General features: G+C 37.6%; 1 protein-coding gene across 3 annotated transcripts in view; it reads right to left on the bottom strand.

Annotated features, from left to right (window-relative positions):
• The window catches only part of MUSK (muscle associated receptor tyrosine kinase), a 126,005-nt gene that overhangs the window by 92,935 nt on the left and 15,619 nt on the right, over positions 1-17,451 (bottom strand). For all 3 annotated transcript variants that reach the window (XM_035254464.3, XM_035254472.3, XM_035254473.3), the window contains exons 3-5: positions 14,877-15,028; positions 8,956-9,083; positions 7,054-7,195 (exon numbers count right to left, since the gene is read on the bottom strand). In XM_035254464.3, the coding sequence (XP_035110355.2) occupies positions 7,054-7,195; positions 8,956-9,083; positions 14,877-15,028 (422 nt within the window). The remainder of the gene's footprint in view (positions 1-7,053; positions 7,196-8,955; positions 9,084-14,876; positions 15,029-17,451) is intronic.

Below are 17,451 nucleotides of genomic sequence, written 5' to 3'. Positions count from 1 at the left end.
TTTCCTGTTGATGCAAATTTAAGTTCTTTACAACTTTTTACTAAGCAGCTTTGTAACAAATAATCTTGAACTTATACTTGTGCAAATATTCCTTCACATAAATTGTTAGAACTTGGCTGGGGGTGGTGGCTTAAGCATATAATCCCAGCACTTTGGGAGGCTGAGGTGGGCATATCACGAGGTCAGGAGCCTGGCCAACATGGTGAAACCCCGTCTCTACCAAAAACACAAAAATTAGCCAAGTGTGGTGGCACATGCCTGTAATCCCAGCTACCCTGGAGGCTGAGCCAGGAGAATCACTTGAATCCAGGAGGCAAAGGTTGTGGTGAGCGGAGATAACGCTATTGCACTCCAGGCTGGGCAACAGAGCAAGACTCCATCTCAAAAAAAAAAGTTGTTAGAAGTTAAATTGCTGAGACAAGTCTATACACATTTTAAAGTTGGATTTTTATGTTTCATAAACCTCCACAGGCCTATACCAAATTGTAAGGATAGATAAAGGTGATAGTTTCCACACATCCTCTCTACTGTTATCCTAATTCTTGTCCCCTATAAGTAATCTGTGTTCAATATTTTAAGATTATCTCTTTGTCTTTGATGTTTCATTATGATGTGACTGCCTGTGAAATGCTTATTTTTCTGCTCTTCATTTTTACTGATTGGGACTTGGTATGCTTCATGTACTTGAAGATTTAAGTCTTTCATCAATGCTGGAAAGTTCTTAGTCATCATGTTTGAGTATTATTGCCTCTCATATTTTCTGTGTTTTCTTTTTCTGTAATATATCTTTTATCATTTCTTAAATTCAATTTCATCTTTTCCATCCTTTCAAAATCTTTCTGCACTGAATTCTAAATTCTGAAGAGCTGATTTTTAATGGGTGAATTATCACTTTATCTCTATCTAATATACAATTACTCATCCACTGAATGTTAATTTTAATTATATTCTTTATTTGTTAAAATTATATTTAATTTCTTATCAAAACTGCCTGTCTTCCTAACGTATTTTTTTGTTTTTGAGACAAAGTCTCACTCTGTTGCCCAAGCTGGAGTGCAGTGGCATCATCTCGGCTCACTGTAACCTCTGCCTCCTGGGTTTAAGCGATCCTTTTGTCTCAGCCTTCTGAGTAGCTGGGACTACAGGCATGCATCACCATGCCCGGCTAATTTTTGTATTTTTAGTAGAGACAGGGTTTCACAATGTTGGCCAGCCTGGTCTTGAACTCCCGACCTCAAGTAATCTGCCTGCCTCAGCCTTCCAAAGTGTTGGGATTACAGGCATGAGCCACTGTACCCAGCCCTAATGTATTTTTATTTAATTTTTTTATTCCTCCTTTTGTATTTTTAATTACTTAAAGCATACTTATTTTATAGTTTCTATGATGTTATTTGGTTAACTGAATTTTCTTTTTGTATTATTTTAGCTAACACTCACTCAGGGTAGGTTGTTTTCTGTAGGTGTGAGAATTTTGCACTGTGACCTCATCCTCAGTGTTGCTATATCCACGAAAATTTGTGTATCCTGGGTAAGGTGCTTCTTCTTTGAGTTTTTTTTTTTTTCTTGTTAAATTTTTGTCCTGGAACCAATGTTTTCTGTGTATATGTGTGTGGTCTTTTTCTTTAAAAAAATTTTTTTTGATACAGGGTTTCACTCTGTTGCCCAGGCTGAAGTGCGGTGGTGTGATGATCTTAGCTTACTGCAGCCTCCACCTCCCAGGCTCAAGCCATCCTCCCTCTTTAGTCTCCCAAGTAGCTGGGACTGCAGGCATGCACCACCACACCTGGCTAAATGTTGTATTTTTTGTAAAGATGGAGTTTTGCCATGTTGCCCAGGTTGGTCTCCAGTGCTCAAGCGATTAGCCTCCCAAAGTGCTGGGATTATAGAGGTGCGCCACTGCCCAGGCTGAAACCTGTTTGTATGTTCATTTCTCCAGCTGAGCATTCCCAGACTTTGCTTGTAGTATTAAGTCAATATCAAGCCTATGGAAGCTATAGTCCTGAGTATTGAATATTCATTCCTAAGAAGACCTGATTTTTTCTCCCTCACAACTGGAGACAGACAAGCCATTGTGTTGTGTTTTTGTGCCCATAGATGAAAATTTTCTGACCTATCTTTCTACTTTTGTGGTTCTCAGCTTTATACAAGGATCTGAATGCTAACATCCATTTCACATGGGTCAACACCCTGTCTTCTGCTCCTTTAAGGATCTTCAAACTAATCACTTTTAAGGGTCTTCAAACCAATCTCCTAGGTTAGAGAGATGAGTACCTCTCCCATTACCTTTAGAACAATAAGGAACCAGCCCATGAGCTTACTGTTACTTTTGCAATTCCTGTCCATTTGGGCTTCCAGAGATTTGCATTTTATTTATATGAGTTATACAACTAGCCCAGCATTTCTGGGTGTTTGTTGTAGGAAGATTTTCATATTATCTTGTCTGTCTGTCATATTGCTGGAACTATAGGGTTTAATCCTAGGCTCAAATTGGAGGATATATCATATTTGAAAATTAAATCATAGGTGTGTGGCTGAGCATGGTAACTCATACCTATAGTCCCAACATTTTGGGAGGCTGAGGCTGGAGGATTGCTTGAGCCCAGGAGTTTGAGAACCAGTCTGGGCAACATAGCAAGACCCCACCTCTATAAAATAAAATAGAATAAATAAAATAGCTGGGCACAGTGGTGCACACTTGTAGCACCAGCTAATCAAGAAGCTGAGGTGGGAGAATCGCTTGAGCCTAGAAGTTTGAGGCTACAGTAAGCTAAGATTGTGCACTCCAGCCTGAGCAACAGAGCGAAACTTTGTCTCAAAACAAAACAAACCAAACCAACAAGAAGAAAAGCAACAGAAATTATAGGTGTATTTTGTAGCCAAAGATCCCATGACCTATTGCTTCAGTCTCTCTTTTGCAAGTCTCAAATCCTTTGCCCTATTTTCATTCCTGACAAAACTCTAACACATGTCTTGCCTTTGAGTTTAGCTTTCTGCTGTTCTCTGAACTTACACCTATACAGCAGAGCAACACTGGAGGGAAAAACCCTACAACCATGCAGACTGATGCCACTCCATATTCACGGTCCTACTTTCTACTAAAACTCTAATGCTGCTCTACAATCCTGCTTTACTTTATGAGTCATCCCTCCCATCCCACAACTATTTTAGAACTCACTTCATCCCCACTCCCTTTCCTGACCTTTAACAAAAATGTTTTCAAAAGATAGCCCTAATTTCTCCTTCCTAGAGAAAATAGAGACCATGAGAACATAATTTTCTGGAATTCCACCCACCAGACTTATGAATTGATTTATACTGAAAGCACCCCTCTTCTCTTTTCTTCCTACTACAGAAGGACATTGTGTCTTCCTGTCTAAGGAGAGTGACCATATAACTTATCATGGAAGCTTGGATACTTCTGAAAGTAAAAGAGAGACTCTATTAATAATGAATCCAGGACAACAGGTGTAAACCAGAACTGTCCTGGGAAAACTGGAACATATGGTCACCCTCCATATACAGTTTATCATTCCTCTGGGCCCCCAAATACAACCCTTGTGCATTCTCCAGTACCACATTCCCTTGAATATTTTCTTCTCTTATGTATGTTCAAATTTTCCTTCTCTCCAAGCTCAGTCTCATTAATATTTTAACATTTAAATTTTTTTAACGTTTCAATCTTTTGCAAGGAGAAACCTTGCAATGCAACATGACCTACACAGCGAACATAGCTCCAGCTACTGCTCCATTCTTTGACTTCTCTCCTTTCTCTGACAAATTTATAAAAAAATTTGTCAGTACCTCCTGTCTCTTTTTTTCAGCTCCCAACCTGTCCTTCATTTTCAGAATTCTGGCTTTTCCCCTCATTTTCATCTAGATACTTCTCTTGACAATGGCACATAGGCCTATCTCATTCTTTTTTTTTTTTTTTGAGACGGAGTTTCACTCTTTGTTACCCAGGCTGGAGAGCAGTGGCGCGATCTCGGCTCACCGCAACCTCCACCTCCTGGGTTCAGGCAATTCTCCTGCCTCAGCCTCCTGAGTAACTGGGATTACAGGCATGCGCCACCATGCTCAGAGAATTTTTTGTATTTTTAGTAGAGACGGGGTTTCGCCATGTTGACCAAGATGGTCTCGATCTCTTGACCTCGTGATCCACCAGCCTCGGCCTCCCAAAGTGCTGGGATTACAGGTTTGAGTCACCGCGCCCGGCCAACTATCTCATTATTTAATCGAAAAGGCAGTATTCATTCTTACTCAAATTCTTAGGCACAGCTATGTTTGCAGACTTGTGTAAGTTAGCTATCTTCTCTTTTCCTCTGTTTCCTAAAATGGCATAATATGGGCCTTTGTCACAGACTTTTAGTGAGGATTAAACAAGACAATCCACATAAAATGTTTAGCATCAATGGCATCTTTTAAAATGTTAGCCTTCCCATTGGACATCCTTTCAGAAAGACATCCATGCTGCATCGTGCTTGAGTAAGATAGTTCCATCACTAATTCTGTAGGTAACTGTTTGAACATTTTAAGGCAAGACCAAAGTATAGGATTCTTTTACATTGCCCTTACAGAGATCCAGCAGTCTGAAAATGGCAATCTAGAAAGGGAGCTTTACTTCCAGATAGTAGAGTGTTTCTTTCATGTTTGTTACAACAAAGATTTAGTTAACCCATTGTACTCAATTCATGGCCTGGCATGTTTATCTTTATTAGAGGCTATCAATGACAAAACCCTATCTTTTCCTGGATGCCTGTCTGTGATAAGTGTAGCCCAGCATCAAATGGCACCACAGAGTTCTTATACGATATAGCCATTGCATAACTAATTTGCAGAGTTACAACTTGATACATATATATGTTCATCTGTCCCAACTGATCATGGCCCAGCCTCATCATCTTCAGCCCTTATCATTGCCAAACTAGCAGGCATCTGCAGGTACTTGTGAGGTTTCTCCAGTCATTTCTCAGTTGCTTTTTTTTAAAAAACTTGTTCTGAGTTGTATGTTGAGTTAGCCCTATCTCTAAATAGGTCACCATTATGTCTTAGAGCTTCCAGAGCCAAAACAAATTTGTTAGAATTTTATGTTTTAATCATAACTATATTAAATGTCACTTATTAAATGCTTATTATGTTCCAACAATTGTGCTAAGCATGTCACATATTTTGGCTATTTTAATAGGGATTAAGATGAGGGTAGAAATAGACGTGTGCTAAAATCATCTAACCTACTGTTAGAGTAACTTTAAATGATGTTATGAGCTCTTAGTACTAGCAAATTTAATAAAATCTCTAGCTTATATTAACTTTTAAAGCACTAAGAATGACCATTTAGAGGTTAGGAAAAAAGAGGCAGTATTCAGTGTTACTGAAAGGCATGATACAAAATTTAATGGTAATGCAAAACCAAACTGTATAACTCCAACTAATGGTGATTGGTGATAATTTTCTCTAGGCCAAAGCTAAGAATTTGTTTTATACCTATGAAGCTAGTGACCTAAATGATCAGTATTACATATTATAATACAGAAGGCTTATTTTTAATATGTTAAAGAGAAAACCTCTTTGTGATATTTTATACAAATGGATAGCATTAATTCTCCATTATTCCTTAGATCTAGAACAAGAAAACACTGGGATCTACTAGGCAGACAGATATTCAGTGAGTCTGAATGTGTGTCTGAATGGGTTTGTAGTTTTATTTAGTTTTTACTGAATAAATCACATCAACTGGGTTTTGAATACTTAGCTTTAAATAACACTGATAATTTAGAAGATATTAGATGACAGCAACTTGCTGAAAATGTGTTTTTATATCCTGACAGCCACTATTCCCAACAACCTCATTATTTTCCATGAGGAGTTAATGGAAATTTTATGAGCAATTGGTATAATGACACAGTAAGGATGTTACTTCAATTAGAGGCAAATGTGGGAAACGAGATCATCAAAGCTGAGAGAGAAAGGCCCGTCAAGGAAATAAAAAGAATCTTGAAGGAGCTAATAGAAAACTATATGAGTGAGAAGGAAAATATGCAGAAAAAGATAGATTTTGGCCTATGGAAAGTAGGATGGAATCAAAGCAAAATGTGGAAAATCCTTGAAGTCTTTCTTGATTGCACTGTAATTTGTGCCAGCATGTGATACTCTTAACACTTATCAGATAAGAGAAAAGCAGAAAAATAGATGATAGTTCTTATAGCCAACATTTATTGAGGGTGCACAAAAGACGAGACTCTCTGCTAAACACTATTAACACCTAACTTAATGAAATAACAGATGAGAAAGCTAGGAGCCAAAGATGTTAATTCTCTGGCATACAACAGGAAGAGCTAGGAAGGGTTTGTACTCAGCTTACTCATCTAGTAGAGGTGTACTGGTACTTCTCTTTTTAAGCAAAATGTGGTGCAATTTTAGGTCAAGAAGGATCCGACTAACAAGGGAATATAACACGTAGACCTATTTGGATTCTGATTTCTCAGTGAAGATGTTTCACACCAAGTTATTGAATTAGCTGATTAAAAAATAGTTTCAGAGAGAAACTAAAAAATATTTTGACAACATAACTCATAGAACTGCGATGATTTTTGGCTTTATAATTTGAGGGTTTTTTTCAAGCTTTATGATAGAGTACTATCTGAAAATAGCTACTTCCCCCCCATCACATCTTTTTAAAGTTGTTCTATATGATGGAAAAGATTATAATTACTGTGCCCAAATTTATAAATGAGGGAAGAATTGTCTAAACCAGGAAGATGTTCTAAAATGGTTTTCCCTTATTTTACTGCTACAGTGAATTTAGTCTGTTTCGGTAAAAATTACCAGTGATTGTGAGGAAACAATGGAATATGACTTTTTATACTAGTGAAAATTTCTTTCTTTTTTCAGTTTGTCTTTTCTGTTATCATAGGCTTGACCTTATGGCCTAATATCTGAGACAATTGAGGGAACTGGGCTGCCCACATCTCTTCTCTCCCAAGCCCGAGTGCAGCCTTCCCAGTAGACTGAGAGGTCCCTGGTCACACTGTGAGGGGAAGGAATGCAGCTCCTTACCCTCAACTTCCAGCTTCACCACTTTGGAATATGCTGTCCCGAGGCTGTTTTTTGCCACACACCGATACTGTCCTGCATCTTCCTTTTGTACATTATGAATCCTCAAGCTCCCAGATTCAAGAACTGCAATTCGGGAGTTTTCCTGCCAGAGATAGGGACGTGAATTCAAAAATGTTATGGGTCTATCAACAATACATTTGGCAAATATCATCAGCTTATTGTCATCACTATTATCATCAAAGATATCACTTTGACCTTTATTGGGCATTTATTATGTAAAACACACAATATTAAATGAAATGATGCAGGAGTACCTAAACGAATCTTCACCAGGCTCCTATGAGGTATAGTTTATTTTTATTTTCTTTCATCACATGAGTGTATAGATAAGGGCTTATTTCACTTCCCTGAAGTCACAGCTAAGTCTGATAAAAAGCAATGCTTTAGAAGGGAGGGATATTGTAGACGGGGGTGGTGACAGATACAAAACCACATACTGGGTGTAATGTACAGTGCTCGGGTGATAGGTGCACTGAAATCTCAGACTTGGCCACTATACAGTTCATTCTTGTAACCAAAAACCACTAGTACCCCAAAAGCTATTGAAATAAAGATAAATAAACAAACACATTGCTTTTAACCATAGGGTCTACCTCGCACCCTATATGGTATATTTAGGAGAATACTTGTCCTTTGAAATACTAGAAAATTTCACATATGATATTAAAATTACTCTTTGGAGTTTAAATATTACATCTGGCTTTTCTGTTTTGGACCCTAAATTCACTAACGTAAGTACAACCACCCTTGTTTGTCATTGTAGGACAAGCACCAAGATTATAACAAAAGGAAAGCCAGAGAATTAGATAATAGTTATAAATTAGCAATACGTATTTTATTTTAAATAAAGCAAAGCTGAGCGATTTTATACCTTAGTTCGGTTAATTGACATAGAGTGACAGCTTTGTATTCCACATGGAATGCACTGTGTATCGTTAAATGAAAAACAGTCTGTGATCTCTTAAGTGATACAAAGATAGAAAGACAATAATGATGCCATATGATAATTTATCACTAAATGTGGGGATAAGATACAGAGACGGTACAAAATAAGCATATAGATAATAACTTTTTTTTTTTTTTTTTGAGATGGAGTTTCACTCTGTTGCCCAGGCTGGAGTGTGCTGGTGTGATTTTGACTCATTGCAACCTCTTCCTCATGGGTTCAAATGATTTTCCTGCCTCAGCCTCCTGAGTAGCTGGGATTACAGGTGTGTGCCACCATGCCAGGCTAATTTTTTTTATTTTTGCTAGAGACAGGATTCGCCATGTTGGCTAGGCTGGTCTTGCACTCCTGACCTCAGGTGATCCACCCTCCTTGGCATCCCGAAGTGCTGAGATTACAAGCATGACTACTCATTGTGACTCAGGAGGGATTTGCCAAGGTATTTATGTATAAGTCTTGAGTCTTTTTGCCTAACTTCTCTCCAGTGCTCTCATTTATTTTCTTACGAACCTTGTTTCCCTCCCTCCTTCCAGAAACTGTCAGTTTTAAAGCCTGAGTCTTAGTTTCTCTTTTTCATTCTCTAAGTTCTAGATTCAACATTAAAAGAATAAATGATTTAACCAGCCAACAAATACAAAAAAATTCCAGGTTTGCTTTTGCATCGCCTCCTTTTCTATCTTTAACATTACTGGTTCCCATCTCTTTTTTCCCTAGCCAAACCCAAGTGAAATGCCGTACAGTTTGCATATATGCAAACAGAAATACTTAAATTTGGTTAAAATGTATATGGAAAAGATTTTATATTAGAAGTTTGTAAGTGTGTAACTGAGTGTGCAAAGAAATGTTACATTTTTAAATACATTTTATATACAAGTTTTAACATCATAACCACTTACCCTGAGAGGGCTGTCTCCCTTTATCCAAGACACTGATGGTTTGGGATTGCCCATTGTAGTACATGGTAGGACTGCTTTTAATCCTTCTATTATTTTCACATTTATAGGAGGACGAGTTATTTTAGGTTCTAAAAAGAAATGAAAATTCAAAACAAACAAGGCAATATGGGTTGATGAAACCTAGAGTTTCTAACTTTCAATTTAATTCTAAATATCTGCTTTAAGAATCATTTGAGGCATGTTAACATTACAAAATTCACCAAATGCTGAGACACTTTTTTTCTGCATATCTCAAACAGAAATCAGTTTAGAAACACTTGATTGTCTCTGCTTTATTAGAATCTTACTAGCAAAACACAACTTTATGAAAAATATTAATAGTGTTAAGTTACCATAGCATTCATCATTTAAAAAGATAGTTAGTAAAAGTTGATTAACAAAGGCTGTCATCATAGCAATTCAACATTATTTAATTTATACTGATAGACATAATATTTGAAAAAAAATTGATATAAATATATTCTTATATAGTTATAAATTATAACCTATTTTCCCTTTAGCTTCCATCTTAATTTGACAATTAAATTTGATGTTTATTAATTAAGTGCATTCATTCTCTAGAAAGTAAACCAGGTATTATTATATGAGAAATTAGAAGAAATTCTGTCATACAATTTGGGGGACTTAATTATGTAAAGCAAACATGTAATTTACTGTTCAAACACTCAAGTAAATCTTTCAGAAGAAATAGTTTATGTCAGCTAATTTTTATTCTTCAGTATGAAACTTTCAAAGAAAATTATTACATCTAATAAACAAAATAATTTATAAGTTCAGGATATCAGTTATTTTAGTACTATTCATAAAATAGTTAAAACTATATATATGTCCTTAGGAATTTTACGTTACAGATACAGAGGGGGACTTGGCAGGAGAGACTTCTGAGAAATTGACACATTTTATTTCTTTCAGGACATGTGCCATAACCAATTTGTAATTTTGACAAAGGAAAGAAAGCATGAAATAAGGACTTTTTTTTTTCCCTTCACCTTCAGTGTGTGGGAGAGGAGTGGGGGCTTTGGTGTTGGTAGTAAGAAATATTTGCAAAGCCTTCATGACCTGTTGGTTTTTAATCTAAGCATTCACTGCCATTTATCTCCTGTGGCCCTGCGTTATAGCAAAATTACAAGAAAGACTTTAAACCATATTATAGGAAAATAACAACTTTATCACTTTGCCTGCTATCTATAGCACACAACTCTCCTTCTAATAAACTCTCAATACCTACATTTAGATAGAGTACTGGCCAGGTCCCTCAATCATGAGTTGTATTGTCATACAGTTGCTGGCAGAAACTTAGAACTCGATATTCCTATGACAGTCAACAAAAGCATTATCTATGCCTTCCATGGGTTCCCTAAACAAGATCTCTATGGTAGACCTGAGGCACAGATACTGTCTCAGGCAAAGGCCTTTGGTTAAAGCAAAAAAATTCTGTCTTCTCAGTGACATGGTGTCTTGGTCATCTGTTAGGTGAAGGGTGAGGAATTCCCATTTAGGAAATTGAATATAAAGTCAACTAGGAATGACTAGAGTATTGACACATAGACATAAATACGCACTGTAAGGGAAGCCATAAGTACTGACCAATCAGAACTGGTTATTTTAAAGCAGGATGCTGGAAGGATCCACTGTGCCAACATTGAGACTTTAGCTGATGGATCATTAGGAATTTAGGGGAGGGAGCTCTTGGTGGAGGGCTTAAGAGAGCTGGAGTAGTGACAGGGGTTGGAGGATCTTGGGAGCCTTGTGAAGCAGGTTTTTCCAAGAAGTATGGAAGCATTCCAAAATTTTAGCAATTCGAATGGCCACACCAGTGTATGTCAACATGAATGGATGAGATCTCCAAAGGAGAGGTTGGAAAAAAGAAGACAAGAAAAGAAAAGGCGATTTAATATAGAACCCAAATCAAGAACATTTGGGCCAGAAAAAATATGCAAAACATTCAAAAGAAAGGCAGTGTCACAAAGTAATGAAATACTTGAATGTGTTTCATCCTTAGAATCAAGTCTTTATTATTTAGCAAATGAGAGCATTCCAACTTCCTTATTTGATTTCTTACTGCTCTGCCTACTGAAGGGAAGCCTGTATATAGGCAGATCCCTACCTATTTACACACGGTAAGTGCCAAGTCAGTATTCCATAAAATCCTGCTGTTCCTGCCAGCTTCTTATCCTAATTAACAGAAGACTCCATGTATATTTGTGACCAAAAAAAAAAAAAGATCTATTTGAGAAAAATTGTAAACATAAAAGGATGGAACAAAACAAATCATTTTTTTTTCTGAGGGAAATAAAAGTAAAGCAGGGGAAAAAAAGAAAATGTCTTTTAAAAAGATGCACTAGTGATATCCTTAGAAGTTTAAATAAATATTTTATCACACAAGTAAGTTTGTTATGGAAAAAAGAGCCATCAGGGAAATTCTTAGAAATTAAAAATATAGTTTTTAAGATCAAAACACTCAGAATGACAGAATAGTCATACTGGAGGCCACATTGATGATATGAAGGAAAAATTAAAGGAATCTTCAAGAGAGTAGAATATCAAGACATGCAGAAAATATGAGAAGAAAAATTTGAAGTCATAGAGAAGGAAAAGAGAAAAAAATACTAAAGAAAATGTACCCGATTTTCAAAAAAGCTTTGGTTTCTAGATAAAAAAGTCCCGCTTATGCTGGTTCATGGCTCACTCCTATAATCTCAATACTTTGGGAGGCCAAGGTGGGAGGATCATTTGAGCACAGTAGTTTAAGACCAGCCTGTGCTACATAGTGAGAACTTATCTGTTCTAAAAAAAGAAAAAAAATAGCTGGGCATCATGGCTGATGCCTGTAGTCCCAGCTACTTGGAAGGCTAAAGCAGGAGGATTGCTTAAGCCTGGGTAGTCAAGGCTGCAGTGAGCCATGATCACACCACTGCACTACAGCCTGAGTTACAGAGTAAGACCTTGTCTCAAAAAAGAAAAAGAGAAACAAAAGCCTCATCTAAAACTGAGTAGAAATAATTTTTAAAAATACACCTAACATATTCTTGTCAGTTTGTGAAATTTATGAACTCTAGAAATAAAAAGAAAAATCCTAAAATTTTTGAGCGAGATATCAGATTTACTTGAAATAAGAAAAAGACTTCTCATCTGCAACAGTGGATTGTCTACTAAAACTAAAGGGAAAAGCTTTTAAATCTCTGATTCTACACCCAGCAAAATTGTTATCCAAGAATGCGAGTGAAGTGAAGAATTCAGCCATGGAAAATTTCAGAAAATATCTTACATCTTCACACTCTGAAGAAAGTCCCTAATGATTTCCTCCTCCAGCAAAATTACAAAAGATAAGAGATGATGATGAAAGAAAAATAAAGGTCCCAGGTAGAACTAAATTCCTCTAATTTGTATGGTGCCAGTATGTATGATTATAAGATATTTTCCCATGAGTAATGTGTCAGAGAAGAGAAGATGAAGGTTACATCATTGTAAGATTGACAGTTTGTAAGTAGCAGTTACTTGCAGGATAGGAAATCATGAGATTTAAAGATGCTGGTAAGGCAGTGTTTGATGATACACAACCAGGTAGAAGAGAGAACTAAGTATAGAAAGAAATAAACGCCCGATTGAGGAGTGAATGGAAAGGAGAACAGAGAGGAATCAAGGGAAGAGAACATGATGATGCTGGTGATGTTGATGTTGTATAGTAAGAGAATGAGAGAGACTGAGATGTTGTTAGCCGAGAAGGTGACAATAGAAGTTTGTGCCTACAAACTCTATTTGGAAGCAAGTCATGAGTATGGGAAACTGTTTATCTCATCAGACAAGGCTGGACCAAAAAATATCCATAATCAGAGAGTGACATACTGGAGCTGAAGATTTTAAATGCAGTTCACTTCCAGAGGGTGACATGGTCAAGAGCGAGTCATCGATTGGGTAGGCTGATAAAGAATTAACACAAACAGGCTGGGTATGGTGGCTCATGCCTGTAATCCCAGAACGTTGGGAGGCCAAGGTGGGCAGATCACTCGAGGTTAGGAGTTCAAGACCGGCCTGGCCAACTTGGCAAAACCCCGCCTCTACTAAAAATACAATCAGCCAGGTGTGGTGGCACATGCCTATAATCCCAGCTACTTGGGAGGCTGAGGTAGGAGAATTGCTTGAACTGAGCAAGCAAAAGTTGCAGTGAGCCAAGAGCACACCACTGCACTCCAGCTTGGGTGAAACTCTGTCTAAAAAAAAAAAAAGAGAGAACGTTAATACAAACAGGCTAAATACCCATTAGCAATAGATTGGATAAAGAAAATGTGGTACATATACAGCATGGAATACTATGCAGCCATAAAATGGAATGAGACCATCTCCTTTGCAGGGACATGGATGGATGGAGTTGGAAGCCATTATCCTCAAACTAACACAGGAACAGAAAACCAAACACTGCATGTTCTCACTTATAAGTTGAAGCTAATGATGAGAATACATGGACACATTGGTGGAAAAACACACCCTGGGGCCTGTGGTGGGGGCATTGGGGGGAAAGGGAGAGCATCAAGAAGAACAGAATGGATGCCGGGCTTAAAACCTAGGTGATGGGATGATCTGTGCAGTATACCACCATGGCACATGTTTACCTAAATAAAACACCTGCACATTCTGCAGATGTACCCCTGAACTCAAAAGTTAAAAATAGAAAATCAAACCACATTTCCTCATAGTGGGAAACACACCTAAACTACTACTATATATGCGTGTACATAGAGATAAAAGTATGGGACTTAAAACTGAAAAAAAAAAAAAAAGACAAACCACTGGATTTGTGGAGGTCAAGGAATTGTGAGAATTAAGTGGCTAGTGATTCTATTTCATGGCCATTAAAATTTCTTAGGGTGATTGCAGGAGTAGAGATAGACAGAAGATAGTAAACCTGGAATCAAAGTTTTAATAAATATGGGGGAGTTCCTAGAAGAGCAGATGACATAATGAATAGAGTTAGAGGAAAGATAGGTCAAAATGGCATAAGCCCTCATGAGAGGAAAGATTTTGCATAGGACTACAAAATAGAATGGCTTAAAAGCAGTAATGAGGGCAGGGAGATTACCTATTAGTGTTTGATAGCCTTGTAGACATGAAGTGGGGAAAATAGAACAGCTTCCATTGAAGCAGAAAATCACTCTGAAGAATATCAAATTTGAAATAAGGCAAAAGGGTAGAAGTGTCTACAAAGAGGTTCGAAATAAAAAGGGTGTCCAATTGTGTTTCACAGTGTAGGGTAAAGGCTTTAGAGAAAAGTTTCACAGTGAAAGAATTCAGGGTGGAAGACGTCAGGAGATGGGTGAAGTCAAGAAAATGGAAGAGAGAGAATTGAGAGGCTTGCCTTAGGGTAGTGGTTGATGGCAGACCGAGGTGTACAGTTAACTGGCCTCAAATTTATGCTTTGAACTTGAACTTGTCTCACTGCTGAATTGCCAGTCCTGAGAAAACCTCTATTTACTGACTACTTTAAAGTATACCAAGTCAGCTGGGTGTGGTGGCTCATGCCTGTAATCCCAGCATATTGGGAGTCCAAGGTGGGTGGATCAACGAGGTCAGGAGAGCTAGACCAGCCTGGCTAACATGGTGAAACCCCATCTCTACTAAATATCCAACAAGCTAGCTGGGTGTGGTAGCATGCGCCTGTAGTCCCAGCAACTCAGGAGGCTGAGGCAGGAGAATTGCTTGAACCCAGAAGGCAGAGGTTGCAGTGAAGGTCGCACCACTGCACTTCAGCCTGGGCGACAGAGTGAGACTCTGTCTCAAGTAAGTAAGTAAGTAAGTAAATGAATAAATAATAAAGGGTGCCAAGTCAACTTTCAAATCAATAGACAAATCTGTTTCCCACTCACTCATCTTCACTTGCAGGGCTCCACAACTCTCCACAGCTCCTCCCACACCATTGTTGGCTGTGCAGCAGTAAATGCCATCATCACTGTCTTCCACACTCAGGATGGTGAGGAGCTGCCCATTCTCCCGGATGCTGTACCGGGTGTCAAAGAGCCTGCAGGTCACAGAGAAAAATGACATATTAGTGCTTCACCTGTGATTTTTCGGCTATGATTAATTTATCAAACTGATGACTTGTCAATGAGGAAGTAGAATAAAGGGGAGAGGAAACTTGAGTGAGTTCTGAATAATAGGATAACCGTACTTGGTAATATAAAGCTAACATTATATTCAATCTTTCTTAGGCTCCAATAGTCAAAGTACCATAGTCCTTCAAAAATGCTTTCAAAGGGTGATGCCTACTGATAAGACAAAATTTAAAGTTTACTTAATTCAGGAAAGCATATCAAACCAAGATGTAGGTGTCTTGTCCCCATAATTTCTGGGAAGTAGTAGCTATTAATAGATAATGAAGATGCATATGTATAAATATGATGAACAGAAAGGGTTAATTATTTATGGGATTAACTAATGATTAGTTGAATATTCATTCTTTCATTAAACAGTTATTTATTGAATGCTAACAAGTGCCAGGCACAGTTCTAGTTACTTGGGATCATAAAGAAGCAAAATAACTTCCAACTATAAAAATATAGGCTTTACATATATTATCTATTTAATTATATGCAAACCATTTGTTGAGAAGAAAATTAGGGCAACAAAAAGATATGTGAAGAGAAGCATCAATATAAAAGAGTTTCTTTTAACCAAATAAGATTTTTTTGTGTGTGGTTATATTTTTTTAATTGCATTTTAGGTTTTGGGGTACATGTGAAGAACATGCAAGGTTGTTGCATAGGTACACACATGGCAGTGTGATTTGCTGCCTTCCTCTCCATCACCTATATCTGGCATTTCTCCCCATGCTATCTCTCCCCAGCTCCCCACTTGCCGCTCGCTGTCCCTCCCCTATTTCCCCCTGACAGACCCCAGTGCCAAATAAGATTTTTTTTTTTATGGCAAATGGGTGTGGTAAGCAGAATAACAGTCCCTCAAAGGTTCTTGTCTTGATTACCAAAATCTGTCAATATGTCACCTTATTTTGCAAATGTTAAGAATCTTAAAATGTGGTGTTTTGGACTATTCAGATGGGCTCTATGTAATAATAAGTATCCTTAAAAAAATGGAAGGGGGAGGCAGATTGTTAAAAGGAGGAATGAAAATGGAGGCAGAGGTCAGAGTGGTGCCATTGCTAGCGTTATAAATGGAGGAGAGGCCAAGGGATGCAGGTAGCCTCTAGAAGCTGAGAAAGGCAAGAAATCAGATTCTTCCCTTGAGCCTCCAGAAGGAACTCAGCCCTACCAACACTTCGATTTTAGCCCAGAGAGATTAATTTCATACTTGTGACCTCCAGAATTATAACATAGTACGTTTATGTTGTTTTAGGCCCCTAAGTTTGTGGTAATTTGTTACAGCAAGAATAGGAAATAAATACAGATTTTTGGTACCTGGAAGTGTGGTGCTGCTGCAACAAATCCCAAAAAATGTGGATGTTGCTCTGCAGTTGAGGAGTAGGTAGAACTGAAAAAATTTTGAAGAGCATGCTAGAAAAAGTCTACATTTCCTCGAAAAGACTGTTAATAAAAATATGCACGTTAGTAATTCTGCTCCTGAGGACTTGGAAAGAAGAGAGTTACATGGCAGAGAAAATCTAAATCATCTTAAAGAATACCTAAATTATCATGAACAGACTGTTGGTAGAAATATGTATGTTCAAAGCACTCCTGATGAGGACTTGGGTGAAAATAAGAAGCATATTATTAGGAAAGGAAGAAAAGGGGATCCTTGTTATGTAGGACAGCGAGTTTAGCTGAATGGTGTCCTACAGTTATGTGGAAAGCAAAGCTTATAAATGATGATCTCAGATATTTGGCTAAAGAAGTTTGTAAGCAATGTGTTGAAGGTGTGGCCTCATTTCTTTTTGTTGCTTCTAGTAAAATTCAAAAGGAAAAAGATAAGTGGATGGAAAACCTGCTAAGCAAAAAAAAAGGAGCCAGGACTTGATGATTTGGGATTATCAGCCTATCCAGATTGCACAAAATACTAGCAAACCAATTCAACAATACTTTGGAAAGATCACCTCTCATGACTAAGTGGAATTTATCCCTGGGATACAAGAATAGTGCAACATATGCAAATTAATCAATGTGCTACATCATGGAAACAGATGAAGGGTAAAAACCATAGGATTATTTCAATATATGCTGAAAAAGCATTTGGTAAAAATTCAACTCTCTTCATGATAAAAACCCTCAAAAACAGAAGGAAAATGCCTCAAAATAATAAAAGCCATATATGACAGACACACAGCTAGTATCATACTGAATGAGGAAAAACTGAAAGCCTTTCCTCTAATCTGGAATGCAACAAGGATGCCTACTGTCACCACTGTTACTCAACACAGTACTGGAAGTCCTACCTAGAGCAGTTGGACAAGAGAGATATATAAATGGCCATCCAAACTGGAAGGGAAGAATT

This window comes from Callithrix jacchus, chromosome 1, assembly GCF_049354715.1.
Source record: "Callithrix jacchus isolate 240 chromosome 1, calJac240_pri, whole genome shotgun sequence".
NCBI classification, from domain to species: Eukaryota; Metazoa; Chordata; class Mammalia; order Primates; family Cebidae; genus Callithrix; species Callithrix jacchus.
This window is presented reverse-complemented; position numbering and strand designations above follow the sequence as displayed.